General features: G+C 45.7%; 1 protein-coding gene across 4 annotated transcripts in view; it reads right to left on the bottom strand.

The window, feature by feature from the left end:
- Positions 1–395: 395 nt before the first annotated feature.
- The window catches only part of CRACR2A (calcium release activated channel regulator 2A), a 132025-nt gene continuing 114096 nt past the window's right edge, over positions 396–18324 (bottom strand). For all 4 annotated transcript variants that reach the window (XM_045588356.1, XM_036457171.2, XM_036457173.2 and 1 more), the window contains 5 exons: positions 17012–17093; positions 16786–16900; positions 5338–5439; positions 3050–3126; positions 396–1372 (listed from right to left, as the gene is read on the bottom strand). In XM_045588356.1, coding sequence (XP_045444312.1) covers positions 1288–1372; positions 3050–3126; positions 5338–5439; positions 16786–16900; positions 17012–17093 — 461 coding nt within the window. In that variant the 3' untranslated portion in view covers positions 396–1287. The remainder of the gene's footprint in view (positions 1373–3049; positions 3127–5337; positions 5440–16785; positions 16901–17011; positions 17094–18324) is intronic.

The following is an 18324-nucleotide window of genomic DNA, read 5'->3' as shown; positions in this document are numbered from 1 at the left end:
ACACTTTCTGCCTTCTGTCTCTTGGGACCTCTGAGGGTTCGTGGGTATTTGCCCCACGGGCTAGAAGGCCAGGCTCTGGGGTCATCCCACCCTGTTCTAAGTCCTGAATCCACTTCTAAATGGAAAAAATGCAGCCCGAGCCAAGGATCAGGTGTTCAGGGACAAATGCATCTGTGGCTGAGCAAACTCCACGGAGAGCCTGCTTGCCCCATAAATCCAATTGCCATCCTGTTTCCATCAGAAGCAGGACAGCTGCTTCCCTTTCTCAACTCAAATAAAATGAAGTCAGTAATGACAGACCTGGTGTTGGGTCTCACTGCCTGCATGTCACACTTCCCTGTCAATCATCACGTAGGATTTCTCAGAGAGCTATTTTGAGAAACATTTAGAAAACAGCTTTACATAGCTATCGTTTATTTATACCCTCCAGAAATGGTCGCTCTGTTTAGCAGCAGATGGGTTTTTCCCCCTGGTTTTCTTTTCATCTCTGAAAGTGAAGCAGGAAGAAGTCCACTCCCTAACTCAGGCACACATTTATTACCCCCAGTCCACCTGAGAGTCCTGGCTCGGGGGGTGGTGGTGAGGAGAAAGGGCTGGGGGTTCTTTGTAAGGCACTGTTCCTGAGAACCCATAGGGCAAATACCATGGGCCAGTGGCTGCTCAAAGAGGCTGGGCCCTGAAACCTGGGAAGGAGCTGGACCCTTCCAGGGTGGAGGATGTGGGGGGGGAATAGGATGTGGGTGCCCAGGTTTGTTCCCCTTAGTACCACACAGGCACCTTGAGGTCCGTGAAGCACATGCCAAGAGTGTCCCATTGGCATCCAGAGAATAGGAGCCAAAGCCAGAACAGCCACCCTGGCATTCATTGCTCAAGTGCTGAATCTGTGGCCTGCAGGAAGCAGCAAGTCGGCCCTGCACAGTTACCATGGCAACGGCATTCTGAGGCTCTTAAAGGCAAGGGGTGGGGGGAAGAAGGGAGGTGGAGAAGGCACGTGGTGGCTTCTCTGGGAAAGCCCATCTGTTTCTTTCCCCAGGAAGCCAAGCTGGAAGTGGGGGGAGGGTGGAAAAGGAATGGGCATCTGGGATCTAGAGAAAGAAGGAAGAGGAAAGACTAAGGTGCTCCAAGAGCAGCTCTCCTGAGAGGAGGTGCTCCCTTTCTTTGGGGAAGACAAGTCCCTCTCAAGGACAAAAGTCTGGGCAGGCCATGGCGGGAGCACCTGTGCAGGAGCCACGTGCAGGATTCAGGTGGGCCCTGTGAGCCAGGCCTGGGGGAGGCCTGGGCGTGCCTTCAGCCACAGCAGGGTTTTTTCTTGGCGGGGCGGGCAACCTGAATGGTGTCCTCCCTCACTGTGTCTTCTTGTTCCTTGAGAATCCTGGGAGGAGGAAAGGGATAGCATCACTAGTGGGTAGTTGCTAAGTCCTTGGGTTACAGACCCTCTGGGTAACAGTGAAGGACTGCAACCTCACCAGAGCATCAGAGAGAGTATTCCAAGTCTCCCCCTGTGGAGTACAGGTACATGAGTGTCATTTGTAAAGCCAGCTTTCTGTCACTAGTTGCCTTCCCACCTCCTCCAGGAAGCCTTCCCTGACTCTCCAGGTGGTGTAGTGTGACAGCAGCACTCTGACCCGTCTGTTCAAACCCCGTTGCTCCCTCAGCACTGAAGGAGCTGCTGAGAGCAAAGACTGTCTTCTGTCTCTGCATTTCTGCAGCCCATCACAGTTCCCGGAACACAGAGAGGCTCGGAACATATATTTCGTAGTTATTAACTCTGTGGAAGGGCTGTCCGTGGGGCCACAACTCCAGATTACATGTGGGAAATGAAGGATTAAAAACTGTTAAGTATCTTATCCCTCTTTATACTGTCAAAGTGCTTTCACCTTCAGCACCTGTTTTCATTCTCACAACAACCTGGGAGTGGGCAGGGAAGGTATAATTGATGTTCCTACCTTAGGGGCAAAGCGCAGAGGCAGAGTGACTTGCTCTGAGAATCAGCGCAGAGAAAAGCCTAAAACTTCCCCCACGGCGTTCCGTCACTCTACAGCCTCGCCAAGGCAAAGACGTTGTTCTGGGCTCTTAATAAAAATGTGTTTAGATGCCCCGAAATGAATGCTGAGCACAGATGAGTACTATTAGGTGTTTGTTAGCTGGTGCATGGATGGAATAAAACAAGTGCCTGGATGAATAAAGGAGTGAATGTTCAAGTGTGGAAAACAGGGCCCTGTGTGTTGTGGCATTTTCTGTTTTGATGTAGGTAGAGGTTTATGGAAGCGTCTTCCCATGGGACCAGCCCTTGGAATGCCATCACCTTGGGGGCCTCTGGCCTCCCATCACAGCCCTTCTCTCCGGGGCTCTCCCTCCCCCTCCTCTTTCCCCTCCCTCTCCCCCTCCCCCTCTTCCTCCCTAGAAGCCCTAACCCCTCCTTTCTCCCAGCTGGCTGGCCAGGAATCCCTGCTAAGACTGGAGCCAGCTTAGTGGGACCTAAGATAAGACCTTTCCCATGATCATTTGCATTTAAAAAGAGAACACAGACAACAGGGGGCTGCTAAAGGGGGAATGCAAAATGGGGGACATCTATAATAATGTTAGCAATAAAAATAAAAATAAAGAATGCCTGGGGAAAAGGCAGCCTTTAAGAGAGAAGATTGCAGACCCAGTGGCAGGCAGGGAGGCTTCCTTCTTGGCTTTTTTGGTTTCAGAGGCTGACCCTGACCCTGGAACAGACCCCCCCCCCCCCACAAGGCCCAGGCCACCAGCTCACTTGCCCAGAGGCACAGGCAGACAGAAAATAGACCAGAGGTTTATGGGAGGTGGGGGATGGTGGTGAATGCAATGAAGTTGGGGGTGGAAGGTGGGCAGTGGTGGTGAATGCAGTGAGTTTTGGGTGTAAGGTGTGGGGGTGAGTACAATGAGGGCGCAGGTGAGGAGTGGGGGATGGTGTGTCCAGTGAGGTCACAGGTGGGGGCATGGGGGTGGTGGTGAGTGCAGTGGTCCCTGTCAGACCCGCAAAGCAGTCACATCATCCCCTCCCTTCTGTGGAGCTGTACTCTACCTGGCCAGATGGAGCAGGGACTCTTTGGTATTGTGACCAGAATAGGCACTGCATTCATAGAAGATCAGATTGTTCTCCTAGAATCGTGAAACAGAGGGAATGAAAGGAGGGGAGCTGGAGGGAACTGTGGGGTAGGGGAGAGCACCCTGTCTGCATCTACCCACACCCCTGCTCTCTCTCCAAGTCCCCTCTAATTCCTCCTCGCCATTCTCAAAGAGGTTGATTTCTGCCTTCTCAGGCAAGTTCTGTAACCATTTCCCAGGTGAGTTGTAACAACTGTAAAGCAACAAAACCATAAACTGCCTTAGTGCTTCACACTCCCTCTAATTACGCTCTGGTAAAGCGAGTACTCATTTCCTTTCCACACCAGCCTATGATGCAGGTAAGACTCAGAGGCCAGGATGGGCGACATTCTTCCCACTTCATGGGCAGGAAGACTGAGGCTAGAGAAGATATAAGTGGCCTGCCCGCCCCAGCCCTGTCTTTAGTTCCCCAGCCCTGTCTTTAGTTAATGGCAGGGCTCCCAGCAGCATACTTTTCCGGGGACTCAGGCATGCCATGGCCTAGGGGCAGATGCCACTGAGGGCTCCCATAGGAATGCTCCTTCCCACAGGTAATTAGCACTCCAGTGGTGGCTGTCAGTGCTGCGCTGATGAACAGCTGTCCATCCCTTCACCAGGCAGAGGCTGGGCTGCACGCACAGCGGGCCCTTGGCCAAGGCTCATCGTTTCCATTTATCATTCCCATTTATAGCTGTCCTGCTTCCTTATGACGGTGCTAATGGCACTGAGCCTGGAGGCTGATGTCCTGTGGGATGCAGGCAGCTGAGTGCGGACACTTCTTTTGTGGCTGCAGATCAAAATCTGTGCAAATGCTTGTTTCCAATTCAGCTTTCCTGCTGCACACCCCACAGACCCAGCTCTGTCTTCCACCCTCTTCACTCCTGCCCCCTCCCCTGCCTCAGTCAGTCCCTGACTCCTGGTCAGTCTGTGAAGAATGAAGGTTTCAGGGGAGGTGGCGGAGGGGGTTGAGAGGGGAGTGTGCATAGGACCTGAGATTGGAAGACACAGTTTGTCTTCCAACTTCAAGTGCAGACTCCAACACTGAGGACCTGTGTGATACTTTGAATAAATCACTTAATATCTCTGAGCCTCAGTTCTTGTTTCACTGACAAAAGAGGAAGAAGAAAATGGGATGATAAAAATATATATTTGCAATTCCTTAATCAAAACCCTTGGATACAGATGTATTTTGGAATCCAGAAACTTTGAGTTTCAGAAAGACGATGCATGTCTACACGATATTACCTATAATAGTACCCTCAGTGGGTCTGGGACAGCATCCTGTAGCCAAGCATATTAATATGTCTTCAGGGAAACATTTGAATATTCATTCAGAGTGTGGCACACAGAGACCATAAATAGCTGCATGTCAGTTCTGGCCAGATGCTTCTTCCAGATGAAATCAAAACCGCTTTTTGTTTTCAGAGCTCTTTGGGTTTTGGGATTGAGGGTGAGGGACTGTGGATGTAGCTGTTTGGTGGCCCTCCACAGGACCCCTGCCAGGCCCGTCTTCCTTAGATCTTACCATTAGTGCTCGTTTTCCCAGCCTCTGAGCCAGGAGCCTCTGTTTGGATCGAGCACACTAAGATGATGAAGGCTTGGCCAGACAACACCCGGACACACAGTGCCTGACAGCCATACTGTGGGCTGGAGCAGCCCAGGGAGAACACTGCGTGTTTTGCTGCCTGATTTCCGTCAAGCCTTGTAGGTTCTGGGCCTGGGCAAGCGACTACTGCTTGTTTTATGGCAGGCCATCCAGTGCGTGCCTCGAGTTTGTCTGGAGTCCACAGCTCTGAGGCTCAATCTGACAAACAGGGATGCACTCTCTACAGAGCTGTCCGAAGAAGGACCAGCCTTGCTGTGAGTGAGTGTTTCATCCCGGGAGGCGGTCAAGTGGAAACACAGATGATGGGGTTTGAGCATCAGATAGGGACCAAATTAGCCAACTTCTCACTATCTAAGAATTTCTAATTCTGAGTTCTGAGGGGAAGAATTTGGGAAAATTACCTTAGTCATCCCTTGCCAACTCCCACTTACAGTCTGAGGCTCCCATGGAAAGTTCCACACGCATAGGAGCTGGCTGCTCCCACGATGCCAGGACGCCTATCTTGCTCACTTGCTTCCTTCCCAGGGGCTTCCAGGGAGGTTCCCCACAAGGCTCTGGGGCACATGCCCAACTGCCTTGGATGCCACCCTGTCCATAGAGATGGGGAAGCCTGCTCTTACCTTGGCGAGCTGTTCTCCAAGGCTCCAGGGAACTTCCCGCTCTTTCTCGTTGTCAATTTTATTGCCCAGCAGAAGCACAGGAATACAGTCCCCTACAGCTTCCTGCGGAACAGACAACCCCCACTCAGAGAAGCACCCACAAGGAGACCCAGAGGGCAGGCTTGAAATGCTGGATGGAGAGGCACATCTGGCTGTGAATGCCCTGCCAGGTGTCAACAGAGTCATCCTGACAGCTGAGACCCACCTTTTGTGGCAGCCTCAGTTCACAAGGCTTCTGCCAGGTGCTCGATGCCCACCTTTGGGTGACTCTGGGTGTTTCCAGTCCCTGTCAGTGCAGTGACCTCCCCCTTGCCACTCTCCTTGGGTGCTGCTCAGAATACTCAGAGCCCCTGGATGAGCTGGGAATGGGTATCAGGATGGGGGCACATTTGAACGATGTGTCCTTCTCTGGGGCTCACAGCACCCCGAGGGCATTCCTACATGACCAGACTTAGTCTTAATAAGAATGAACCAAAAGAATTAATGCAATGTGGTTTGGGGCTGTTGTAGGGGTTGCTGGGTTAGAAGTAGCATCTCCAGGCATCTCATATCGAGTATGTAAGCTCCCTGAGGGTTGGGTCCAAATATGATTCATGTTATTGGGTCCACAGTGCCGGGAAAATGACTGTTGTGTGCCTCATAGAGGTCACCAAGTGGGACTGCAGAGCCTTGTCATTGAGCACTCTTGTTCTGAAGGAAGCCCTGCATGGGAAAAACTGTGTGGCCATAGTAACTGCACCTCTTGGGCCAGAAGTGACAGGTTTATTCAAGGGGTCAACCATGTTTACTCCTCTTGCAGCTGTGGCAGACTAGCAAGGGCCTGTGCACCCAGAGTCCCTGTGCCACGGCATCCTCCCTGTGAAATGGGTGCACTGTCCGAACCTCTCCTAAGGGCAAAGAGCCCAGGCCTCACAGCTATTTAGTAAGGAATAGGGTAATGTTCACATTTAAGCAGTTGTTATTTTTTCTTGTGATAAATTTAATTAGGGGCTTTTGATCATAATTTGGTAGAGGATAGTTATTCATTGTAGCTAAATGTCTTACTAAAGAGAGAGGGCTGTGGGATTAAAAGTTAACAGTTATAGTTTTGCCAATAATTCAGCTATTTTACATTGCCATTTCAAATAAATGTCCAAAGCCCATCCAATAGGTACATCTATTTCAAGTTTAAAGGCAATTACATTTGAAATTAAGCTGCAATGATTCCTTAACTATATTTTATTGCAGTTCAGTCAGGAAAAAATTTATTAAATGATAATTTGTGAGGCTCAGAGAGTCCAAGAGAACATTTGACATCAAAGTCACTGAGTTATGAGGACCCTTTAGTATATGGGCCCACAATTCCCTAATATTTTACTCTAAATTCTGATTTCCAACAAATTCTCTGCTTTTTAGTGTCTTATGAACTAGAACCCTCTAAAAGCAGTATTCCACATATCCATGGTAAGATGGTAAATAATGTTGGTAATAGTGACTCAACGGCGCAAGATCCTACATTGTCTTCTGACCCATCAACATAGATTCGATTATGTGCACTGTAGTTGGTGTGTTAAGTGGATTGCATTTAATAATTTGCAAGTGAAAACCCCACTTATGGCATATAAAGAATGCTGTGTCATTTATGGGAATGCCCCCATTCTCTAACTGCGCTGTGCCACCAAAGGCTGGGCAAAGAGTTTTATACAGAAAAGGAAGAAAAGAGGAGGAAGGCAGGAGATGGGCCAAAAGGCTTGCTGCTTGGAGCACAGGAGAGATATTTGCAGATTTATGTGTGAGAAATGACTAAGGCTTGTGGGATTTCTTGACATGGAAACTCTGAAAATATGAGCATCAGACTTGAAATCCCAGAGAAGGAGGCTAACCCAATCTGGTATGAATGGTGGCCTCAGTTTCCTCTCTTTTAAAGGGCATGCTGGGTACTGAAGGAGGGGAGCAGATGAGATAGGTCATAGTCCTAAGCCTGACATCTGAGCCATGTGCACCACACACAGCAGTGTGCCTCTTGGGAAAAGAAGGGGCAGTCTTTTTTTTTTTTTTTTAAAAAAAAAAAAAAAAAAAAAAAAAGAAAGAAAGAAAGAAAAAAAAATTCCTGGATATAAAAATAGAAGAGCTTAGAAGGAGCAGAAAGTCCCCATCTGGAGCTGTGGCTTCTGCTCTTTGTATTGTCCCTTTTACATAGACACTCTGGACAACTCACTTCCCCTCCAGGGGCCCTAGCCTGCCACTGATAAAGGAGAATTCGGTTTCTCTCCAAAGATGTGGCAAAAATAAGTGAGACCACACATAATACTGGAGAGTGGGCTCCCGTGGGCAGCCAGTGGACGTCACTCCAGACCCAAGTCAGTCTCTGACACAGGGCCACTAGTGAGGAGGGGTTGGGGCTGGGTGGGTGCCTCTTTCACTTTAATCTCTGCCTAAACTCCACCCTTTTTGTACACATAACTAGGTTTTCTGCCTATATATCCTTTGCCACAATGATGCTCATAATTATCCACTCGATGAAGCAACACTTCCTTTTAAAAGTCCAAAGCTAACCTCTTTTGGAGAACAAGTCTACCTCCCCCAACCTCTGCTGATGTTTCTATAGATGTTGGTAAAGTTCCATAGGCCTGCCAGGTCAGACAGAAGGCACTGAAGCCCTTTAGCCATGCACACAATCTCTGTAGACCTGGCTCTGCTGTCCTCTGGGGCCCGCCCCAATCGCTCCTCTCTGCTCCTCTCTTCTCTCTTCTCTGAGCTGTGAAATAGGCCTCCAGAGCTGGTTTCTGTCCTCTGACTTAGATACAGAAGCCTCTCTACACCTCCAATCACTTTAGTTGCCTTTCTGTGAACTTGAGCTTGTTGGAAGACAGATTAGTTGGAATTCAAAAGATTTTGCATCTCTGATTTTAAATAACAAGGGCTGTCAATTTGGAGCAGAGGACTGACATTCAGCTTTGAATGTGCAGCTGCTGGTTTGGTTGGTTGTAGTGTGTGCATGTGCGTGTGCGTGTGCGTGTGCATGTGTGTGTGTGTGTGTGTGTGTGTGTGTGTGTGTGTACATCTACTTGCTGAGAGGCAAGAAAAGCACTTAGCTGGGAGGGTGCTGCTATCTCTCTGGGGCCAGAACAAAAATTTCTCAACACATTAAAGCCTTCAGTTATGCTAAGAAAAAATTGACTGTAAAATTATATCTTGGGGGTTTCCATATTTATCCATCCCCTGGACTATGAGTCAAAACAAGATTTATTTGTGTAGTTCGTTTAAACTGCCAGCACTTCAGGCTCAGCTTGAAATGTGGGGAACAAATCTGCTATTTTTTGCTCAGTGTTGCACATTGTCACCAATGACAAAGATCACAGAATGAGAATTAGCCAACAGTCCACAAAAGGAGAGGAAAGTGGGCCTGACCCCTTTCTGCTGAAGAACTAATGGTTCTGTTTTGAGACCGGAGCTGGCAGGACTGAAAAAGAAATGAGCACTGCTTTCTCAGAAGCAGATTTCAACCCTGGGCCATGTGATGAGAGAGAAGCATAATGCAGAGGCAAAGCCCTAGATTTTAGTTCTGGCTGTGCTGTCCCACAGGCCAGGGGTGCCTTTGGACAAGTCACTTCCTCTCTGGATGTCAGGATTTCTCATCTCTTAAACAAGAGGCTGCATTGAATTAATTTTCCCTTTTTTTCCAGCTCAAAGCCACTGGTCTTGAAGGTTTAATGATACCAGTCATATTCCATTTCCTTGACTTATAGATCTGACAATATAGTGCTCTAGAATGACAAAAGGATCCAAGTAGAAGTTCAACATGCAGACAGTAGGACCAAAAATCTGGGTTTGGGGAAATACCACCCTCCTCCCAGGCTCATTCTACATCCTATTTTCTCTGTTTAATGATACGGGCCCCAAAGCCTTCAGATGTCTGGTGTGTCCCATGGTCTAAATGTGGGGCCCTTACAGATCAACCAGTTTCTTTTCAGATTGGACTGGTTAAGCCAGTCCCAGCAGGAGAGATGGGAAGGAGGTAGGGAGGATTGGGAATGCTGAGTTGGCAGGAATGACTAACTGCTTTGATTTCCTGTAAGGTGTGTAGGAAATGTAAAAGGGCAGGAGTATCAGCAGAGAACAGAGTGTGTCTGGGCCCGTCTTGGACCTCTTCTGCAGAGGCCTGCGGGCAGGGTTATGCTTTTCAGGTGGGGAGGATGAGGGAGGGTGGGGAAGTCACAGGGGCAGGCAATGTGCTTTTCTGAGCCAAAGAATTTTGGTTCCCTCTAGTCTGAAAGGATCCTCTAGGGTCCCTCTGAGGCACACGCACTTCTGACCCATCCTGTGGTCCCCAGAGAGTCAAATGTCATACTTTGTAGAATGCAGGGGCCAGGAGGGGCCATTTTAGATACTCTGATTCCTCCTTCATTGTGTGACTGGCCACCGTTTCATGGCCAGAAATGGCCAAGCTGGGATGGTAAGACCTTCCTTTTCAGGGAACTCCATACCTCCCCTGAAGTCTTTTCCAACCGCAGAACCTCCTCCAAGAGTAAGTCTTTGCTATGTATAATCTGGGGTAATTTTAGCCCTTTATTCTTGTGCTGTTTTTCAGGTTGTGGGAGGAAGGGGCCTTGAGAACAGCTGGCCAGCATTCACTTAATAATATGGCTTTAGAACCTGCAGCCTGTTCTTTAAGCTCCCCTCCACCGTCCCTTCCCCAGGTGAGGGAGTAGGCAGCATGCTTGGAGCTCCATGGAAAAATAAGGTGTTCCACAAATATAAAGTACTTGCTATCTTCAGTTCCCCTCCAATCAAATGAGGTGTCAAGTTTTAATCTATCGCCTGACACCTCTGATTGCTGGTTGCCATGGCAGAATGAGTTAGCTTTACAAGAATCTTGAGAATTATTACATTTATGATGCCACTGCGCCACACCTTCACCACACCGTCTGCCATCTGACACAACCTTCTGCCCTTGTTCTCAAAACCCTGGGCCACCCAGCTGGGTGCCTCATACTGAGTCCTCAGGAGTATCTTGTGGGTGCTGGACACGTGGGAGAAGCTCAGAAAATTCACGTTGAAGGGCATGGACATTTTGAATAGGTTTGCTTCTCTAAGTGTGGTCCCTAGACCAGCAGCATCAACCTCCTCTGAGCACGTCTTAGAAATACAGCATCTCAGGCCCTGCTCAGATCTGCTGAGTCAGATTCCGCATCTTAACAAGATGTCCCGGACACTCCTAGGCCTTTTAGAGTTTGAGAAGCACTTGGTGGCTGAGAATCACTTGGGAAAGTGTTATCTATTTATTTTTACATTTTCAGGCCCTGAGTCATTCTATCCGGGAAAGAAGGCCCTGACATCTGTTTTGTTTGATAGCTCCTCAGGTGATCCTGATGTTCATCTAGGTTTGGGATAGTCATTGAGAGCTTAACTGTATCTTTTGGTAATTTTAAAAAAGGAGAACTCAAACTACAAATTAGACAAAAAGGCCCATCCACACACAGATAATTCTGAATTAACCATATACAGAACTGCCATCTTAGCTTGGCTTTCTGAGCCCATAGAAGCACCAGAGCTCCCTGGGGGACTCCTATTGGGTCCATGCTGACAATGCTTTCAGCTCCAGCCCACAAGAACCAGCACATGTCATAGTTTTTCTGAAGAATGACTGAACTCATGCTTCTAGCTGTGATGATGCCCTCTGACATTTCTTCACCTCTACCATCAGCCCCAAATTCAACCTGTTCTTCCACCTCTCCTGCTAAGTCACAGGCTTTCTGTGCAAAACAGGAGACTTGGTAACTACACCTTTCTAATGATGGCAGAGAGGGAAGTTCCATAAATTTGACTCCATTTATCCCTATTAATCCCAGACTACTGGTATTTAAAATTCCTCTACCCATATAAATATCTATCAAAAGATAGATATTTAAAGATAATTAAATGTTTATAGCTGCTGAGACCAGTTTGGCTCAGTGGATAGAGCATTGGCCTGTAGACTCAAAGGTCCCAGGTTTGATTCTGGTCAAGGGCATGTACCTTGATTGTGGGTACATTCCCATTAGGGCATGTGCTAGAGGCAGCTGATCAATATTTCTAACTATCTCTCTCTCTTCCTCTCTTTAAAAAAAAACACAATGAAATATTTTTTAAATGTTTGTGGCTGGGATATATATGACAAACTCACAGCTAATATCATACTCAATGATGAAAAGCCAAAACCTTTCTCTTTAAGATCAGTAACAAGACAAAAGTGTCTATTTTCACCATTTTTATGCAACATAATATTAGAAGTGCTAGCCACAGCAATCAGATAAGAAAAAGAAATAAAAGGCATACAAATTGCAAAGGAAGAAGTTAAGCTATCATTATTTAAAGATGATATGATACCATACCTACAGAACTCTAAAGATTATACAAAAAATATTAAAACTAATAAATAAATTCAGTAGACTAGCAGGATACAAGATAATATTCAAAAACATTCATTTTTATACACCAATAATGAATGATCAGAAGTAGAAATTAAGAAAATCCCATTTATGGTATAATTGCATCAAATAGAATAAAATACCTAGGAATAAATTTAACCATGAAGGTAAAAGTCCTATACTTATAAAATTATGAGATAATAAAGAAAGAAATAAAAGAAGATACAAATAAATGGACGCATATACCATGCTTATGAACAGAAAGAACTAACATTGTTAAAATGTCCATACTATCCAAAGCAAGCTACTGATTTAATGTGATCACTATCAAAATATCAATGGCATATTTCACTGAACTAGAACAAAAAATCTTAAAATTTATATAGATCCATAAAAGACCCCGAATAGCCAAAGCTATCTTGGGAAAGGAGAACATAGATAGAAGTATCATGCTATCTGATTTCAAATTATATTATTGGTTACAGTAATCAAAACAGCATGATATGGGCACAAAAATAGACACAGAGCAATGCAACAAAATAGAAAGCCCAGAAATAAATCCACAGCTATATGGTCAATTAATCTATGACAAAGGAGGCAAGAATATACAATGGGGTAAAGGCTGTCCTTCAATAAATGGTGTTGAGAAAACTGGATAGAGGTGCATGCAAAATAATGAAAAAAATTTTCTTACAAGAATAAACCCAAAATGGATTGAAGACTTAAAAATCTATGAAGAAAACATAGAAAATAAACTCTTTGACATTAATCTTAGCAATATTTTTTTTTTGGATATGTCTCCTTGGGCAAGGGAAACAACAACAACAAAATAAACTAATGGAACTACATAAAAATAAAAAGTTTGTATACAGTAAAAAAAAAAATCATCAACAAAACAAAAAGACAAACTACTGGGTGGGAGAAGATATTAGCCAATGATACATCGGATAAGCGATTAATATCCAAAATTTTTAAGGAACTTATACAACTTCACAATAAAAAAAAACAACAACAACCACAACAAAAAACAACAACACAAACAATTCAGTTAAAAAATGGGCAGAGGGCCAAAACCGGTTTGGCTCAGTGGTAGAGCATCGGTCTGCGGACTGAAAGGTCCCAGGTTCAATTCTGGTCAGGGGCATGTACATTGGTTGCAGGCACATCCCCGGTGGGGGATGTGCAAGAGGCAGCTGGTCGATGTTTCTCTCTCATCGACGTTTCTAGCTCTCTATCTCTCTCCCTTCCCCTCTGTAAAAAATCAATAAAATATATTTTTTTAAAAATGGGCAGAGGACCTGAATAGACATTTCTCCCAAGAGGACACACAGATGGCCAATACACAAAAGAAAAGATACTCACTGTCACTAATTATCAAGGAAATGCAAATTAAGACCACAATAAACTATCACCTCACACCTATTAGAATGGCAATCATCAATAAATCAATAAACAACAAGCATTGGTGAGGATGTGAAGAAAAGGAAACCCTTATGCACTGTTGGTGGGAATGCAGACTGGTGCGGCCACTGTGGAAAACAGTATGGAGGGTCCGTAAAAAATTAAAAATGGAACTTCCTTATGACCCCAATATTTCAACTTCAGGTATATATTCAAAGAAGCTCAGAACACTAATTCAAAAGAATATATGTACCCCAATGTTTTATTTATTATTTATAACTAGAGGCCTGGTGCACAACAATTGTGCACAGGAGGAGGGTTGTCCCTCAGCCAGGCCTTCGCCCTTTTGGACCAGGAGCCCTCAGGAAATGTACAACTGATGGAGTGGGCCTAAGCCAGCAGTCAGATATCCTGAGGCAATCAGATATCCTTAGTACTGCTGTGGAGGCAGGAGAGGCTGCGCTCTCCAGCCTTGAGCGGTGCTCCACCTGTGGGAGTGCACTGACCATCATGGGGCAGCTCCTGTGTTTAGTGTCTGCCCCCTGGTGGTCAGTGCACATCATAGTGACCAATCATTCCACCGTTTTGCATATTACCCTTTTTTATATAGGATAGCCAAGATGTGGAAGCAACCTAAGTGTCCATCAAGAGATAAATGGATAAAGAAGATGTGGTACATACATACATGGAATATTACTCAGACATAGAAAGAAATGAAATCCTGCCATTTGAGACAACCTGAATGGGCCTAAAGGGTATTATGCTAAGTGAAATAAGTCAGACAGCAAAAAACAAATACCACATGATTTCACTTATATGTAGAATCTAAAGAACAACATAAAGAAACAAATAGTACAGAATTAGAAACAGACTACCAGATACAGAGAACAGACTATGTGTGGTGGTAGGTGGGTACTAGACTTATCAGGATGATCACTTTTTAAGGTATATAAATGTCTAATCACTATGTTATACACCTAAAACTAATACAATATTGTATGTAAACTGTACTTGGAAAACTAAAATATAAAAAAAAATATTTGTGGCTAGAAAAGGAATGTCTGGCCTCCCCCCCCCCCCCCAAAAAAAAATGTTATGGCTCAATTTCTTTTTCTTTCTTTCTTTCTTTCTTTCTTTCTTTCTTTCTTTCTTTCTTTCTTTCTTTTCTTTCTTTCTTTCTTTCTTTAAATTCTCATCTGAGGATATGTTTCTTATTGAATTTTTAGAAAGAGGAAGGGAGAGAGAGAAACATCTATGTGAGAGATAATAGTGATCAGTTGTCTCCCATACTTGCACCAACTTGGGATTAAACCCAAAACCTGGCTATATGCCCTGACCAAGAACCAAACCCATAATCTTTTGGTGTATGAGACAATGATCCAACCAACTGAGCCATCTGACCAAAGCATATCCTCAACCTCTTAATTTGAGAATGAGATGGCTGTCTTAAACTAGTGATTTTTAAAGGGAAATCCTCTTAAGTAGCAAAACTGTACCTGTACCTCCAATATACCAAACTGTACCTCCAATATACCAAACTGAAAGAACTAGAGTGCCTCTGACTGAGAGAGAGGACAAGGGGCCCAGAACTGTGATGTTATACCTTTCCATGCTCTGCCTCTGTCCCTGGGTGTGTCACTCTGATTCTAGAGTTCCACCAGAGAAAGTTTGAAAACCACTGTATCAAGTAAGCACTAAAGTCTCTGGTGCTTAACTTCAACGAGGAAGATAAATCACTGGTGCTGTCAAAGAAAAGTCAGGTCTGAGATCCCAAAGTTCAAACAGGATCCACTTCTATATAGATGACTCATACCATTTGCTTCTATTAATAGCTTAGTGTAGAGCCATTTACTACATTTCAAAATATATATTTTCTCAATTATAACTGTTTTTAGGCTCAACAATTTTGAGAAATAATTTGATTTAAGCAAATTTCTGAAAAACCCAAGAATCTGACTTCCATTCTTATTCTTTACTTTGGGGAAAATGAGAAGAATGGGGATTAAGAGTAGAGAAAGGAGCCCTGCCCAGTGGGGTTCAGTGGGTTGGGCATTAATCCCATGCACCAAAAGGTTTCTGATTCAATACCTGGTCAAGGTACAATATCCAGGTTGCAGAATTGAGCCCCAGTAGGTAGGGGTGTGGAGGAGGCAGTTGATCCATGTCTCCCTCTCATCTCTCTCTCTCTCTCTCTCTCTCTCATTCTCTCCCTTTCTTTCTCTCTTAGAAAAAAAAAAGAATAAATAAATAAGTAGAGAAAGAAGAGGCATAGCCAGTCCAAACTATAAGAGCAAGAGATTTTGGTGGGAAGAATCATAGATATTAGGGCCAAAGAATGAAGAAGTGAACAACTCCGGGATTCTGATTGCACAACAATATAGCATCCATTCAGGCATCCAATGTGGGTTGAGCAGTAGTGCTGTGGGGCCCCATGCAAGCGCTTTGTTATTATAACAAAGAGACAGTTTCAGTTCCCAGAGTGCATGTGGCACAGACCTTAGCTGGGAACTATGTCCTTCATAGCAGTGTGTCAGTGTGGGAAGTAGGTAAGGGGTCCACGGAAGGTCTAATGGGCTTGAATTGAGGTTGACCGTAAGCTCTGTGAGGACAGGGGCATTGCTTTATCTACATGCTGCTTTAATTCCCAGATCCTAGGAGAGTGGCTGGCAGTGTTTTGAACAAATAAACGAACAATGCATGAATTGTGCTGGTGGAAGGAAATGGGATACCCTACATGATTGCTTTGTAAATGAATCAGCAAGACCCTATTAAAAGAAGTAAGTGGCTTGCCCACTCTGCCCTTGGCCTTGAAAAGTTTGCATTTAAGTGGTAAAGGAAGAGCATGCAGGTGGTTAGAAAGTTAAAAGGGACATATTGCAAGTATAAGTCAATAGGTAGTGTCTCAGGGATAATCCAGAATTCAAATAAGAGTGCTGCTGTTTGTGGGCCCCACCTAGGGTGACTTTGGAGTGAGCCTGGGGCCCTCACATTGTGGGTCAACATCCCCTCATGTGAAGCATTGTTACAGAGGCCCCAAAACACTGTATGATATTACTTTTGGCTGGGCATAGCTGGGGCCATTGGAGCTAGAAAATGCAGGGGTTTAGGGAGGTGGTAATGAGAATGGGGGAACAGCACAGTTGTAACTCAGTTTAAATACTCATTTCTCAAGGACACCTTCCTTGACATTGTACACTGTGCTGCTCCTCTAATCCTGTCCTACTCACTTATAGCTCTTATTGAAATCATAATGATACAATTATTGGTGTAATCTCTATTTTTTATGTCCCATTGGAGCAGGGACTGTATCTGTTTTGGTCACTTTAGAGTCCCCAGTAGTAGCTTGGTACTGGCCACTTGGGTAAACAGGGAGGTGTAGGGCCTGATTCTATCTCTACTACTTATTATCAAATCACATAAACGCTCTGAACTGCAGGCTCCTCCCTGTAATGTAATCCATACTCTCCTTAGGGATACTACAGTGCATGAACTGGTTTGTTCCTGGAGAAGGTGGGTACTGATCAGGTTTTGAAAGAGCAGAGGGATAGGCAGGAGATGGGCAGAGAAGAGAGAAGAGCAAGAGGCCTGCATAGTGCTCCTAGGATGGTCACCAGCTCACCTCCACGCTGCTCAGCCACTGCCGGACCGACAAGAAGGACTGTTTGGCTGTGAGGTCATACATGACGATGACACCATCGGCCTTTCTGAAGAACTGCTGGGTGATACAATGATACCTGCCATCGAAGGGCCACAGGTCAGGGGAGCACAGCCCTTCCTGCAGCCCAGACCTTCGGCCCCACTGGGGGAATGGGGGAGGCAGTGTTACATCAGGGACGGCTCCTCACCTCTCCTGCCCGGCCGTGTCCCACAGCTGCAGGGCCACCTGAGAGTCACCCACACGTACCATCTTCACACGGTAATCAATGCCTGCAAGGTGGATCAGGCCTGTTACTTCCAAATAAGAACATGATGCCCCAATATGTCTGGAATCTTGTCAGGTCAAGGATGACAGCTCCTGTGTAGTTCCTGGGAGGCGATGTGGGGAAATGGACAAAGCACTGGACAGGGAGGTGTGGGGCCTGATTCTGTCTCTACTACTTATTATCAAATCACATAACTGCTCTGAACTGCAGGCTCCTGCCTGTAATGTAATCCATACCCTCCTTAGGGATGCTACAGATTCAAATGAGATCACATATGTAAAAGCAATATGCCAATGCAAAGACTTTGTTATATTCATAAATTTACTCCCTCACTGCAAAGATAGAGGAGAATGAAAGACTGTCTTTAAATTTCTTTCTTTCCCTTTCCTTCACCCATTTCTTCTTCCCTCCCTCCCTTCCTCCCTTCCTCCCTCCCTCACTCCCTCCCTCCCTCCTTTCTTCCCTCCCTCTCTCCCTCCCTTCTTCTTTCCTTCCCTCTCTCTCTTCCTCCCTCCCTCCCTCCCTCCCTCCCTCCCTCCCTCCCTCCCTCCCTCCCTCCCTCTCTTTTTCTGTGCTTTCCCTCCCTCCCTCCTTTCTCTTCTTCCTAAAATCATTTTCAAAGTTCCCCTAATAAAGTTCAAATATTCCTGGGTATGGATCATACTTTCAGACTTCCATCAGCCACTGCAAATGTATGTGACAGAGCCAGAGGAGGAACAGAAGGAGCAGGAGGAGAGGAAGGGGTGGCAGGTGGAGGGAGGGCTACAAGAGAAGAGGATGGGGAGGGAATCAAAGGCAGCATTCACCCTTGAGATGGCATCAGAGCTCCTAATCCCAGCCACTGGGCCACTAATAATGGTTTCTTAGACGTTGCAATCCCACTTGAAGTCATGAACCACAGAGAGAGGGAGCAAGCTCAGGTACACGCATTCTGAGCCCACAGCAGCCCTCAGAAGTTCCTCGATAAGACATTCCTCTCTCTACATCCTTTAAGAATGTTCACAAATGCTTAATGAGGTTCAAAAAGTATTTCCCTCTTAAGGTATCAAATCTTGGAAACAGAGGGCATCCTCTACCACCTCCAAAAGGGCCCGGCTTCTGAGGTCCTTACCCTGGAGGGCTAAGGGAGGGACAGCACTAGCAGCTTGCACTGGAAAAGACAGAAGTGACAAAACAGACAATGAAGAGGCAATCAATGGAAAAGGTCATCCCAGCCACTGTCTCCAGGCAGAGGC

The sequence above is a fragment of the Pipistrellus kuhlii genome, unplaced genomic scaffold (genome assembly GCF_014108245.1).
Source record: "Pipistrellus kuhlii isolate mPipKuh1 unplaced genomic scaffold, mPipKuh1.p scaffold_m20_p_3, whole genome shotgun sequence".
NCBI classification, from domain to species: domain Eukaryota; kingdom Metazoa; phylum Chordata; class Mammalia; order Chiroptera; family Vespertilionidae; genus Pipistrellus; species Pipistrellus kuhlii.
Note: the sequence above shows the minus strand (reverse complement) of the source record. Positions and strands in the feature narration are given on the sequence as shown.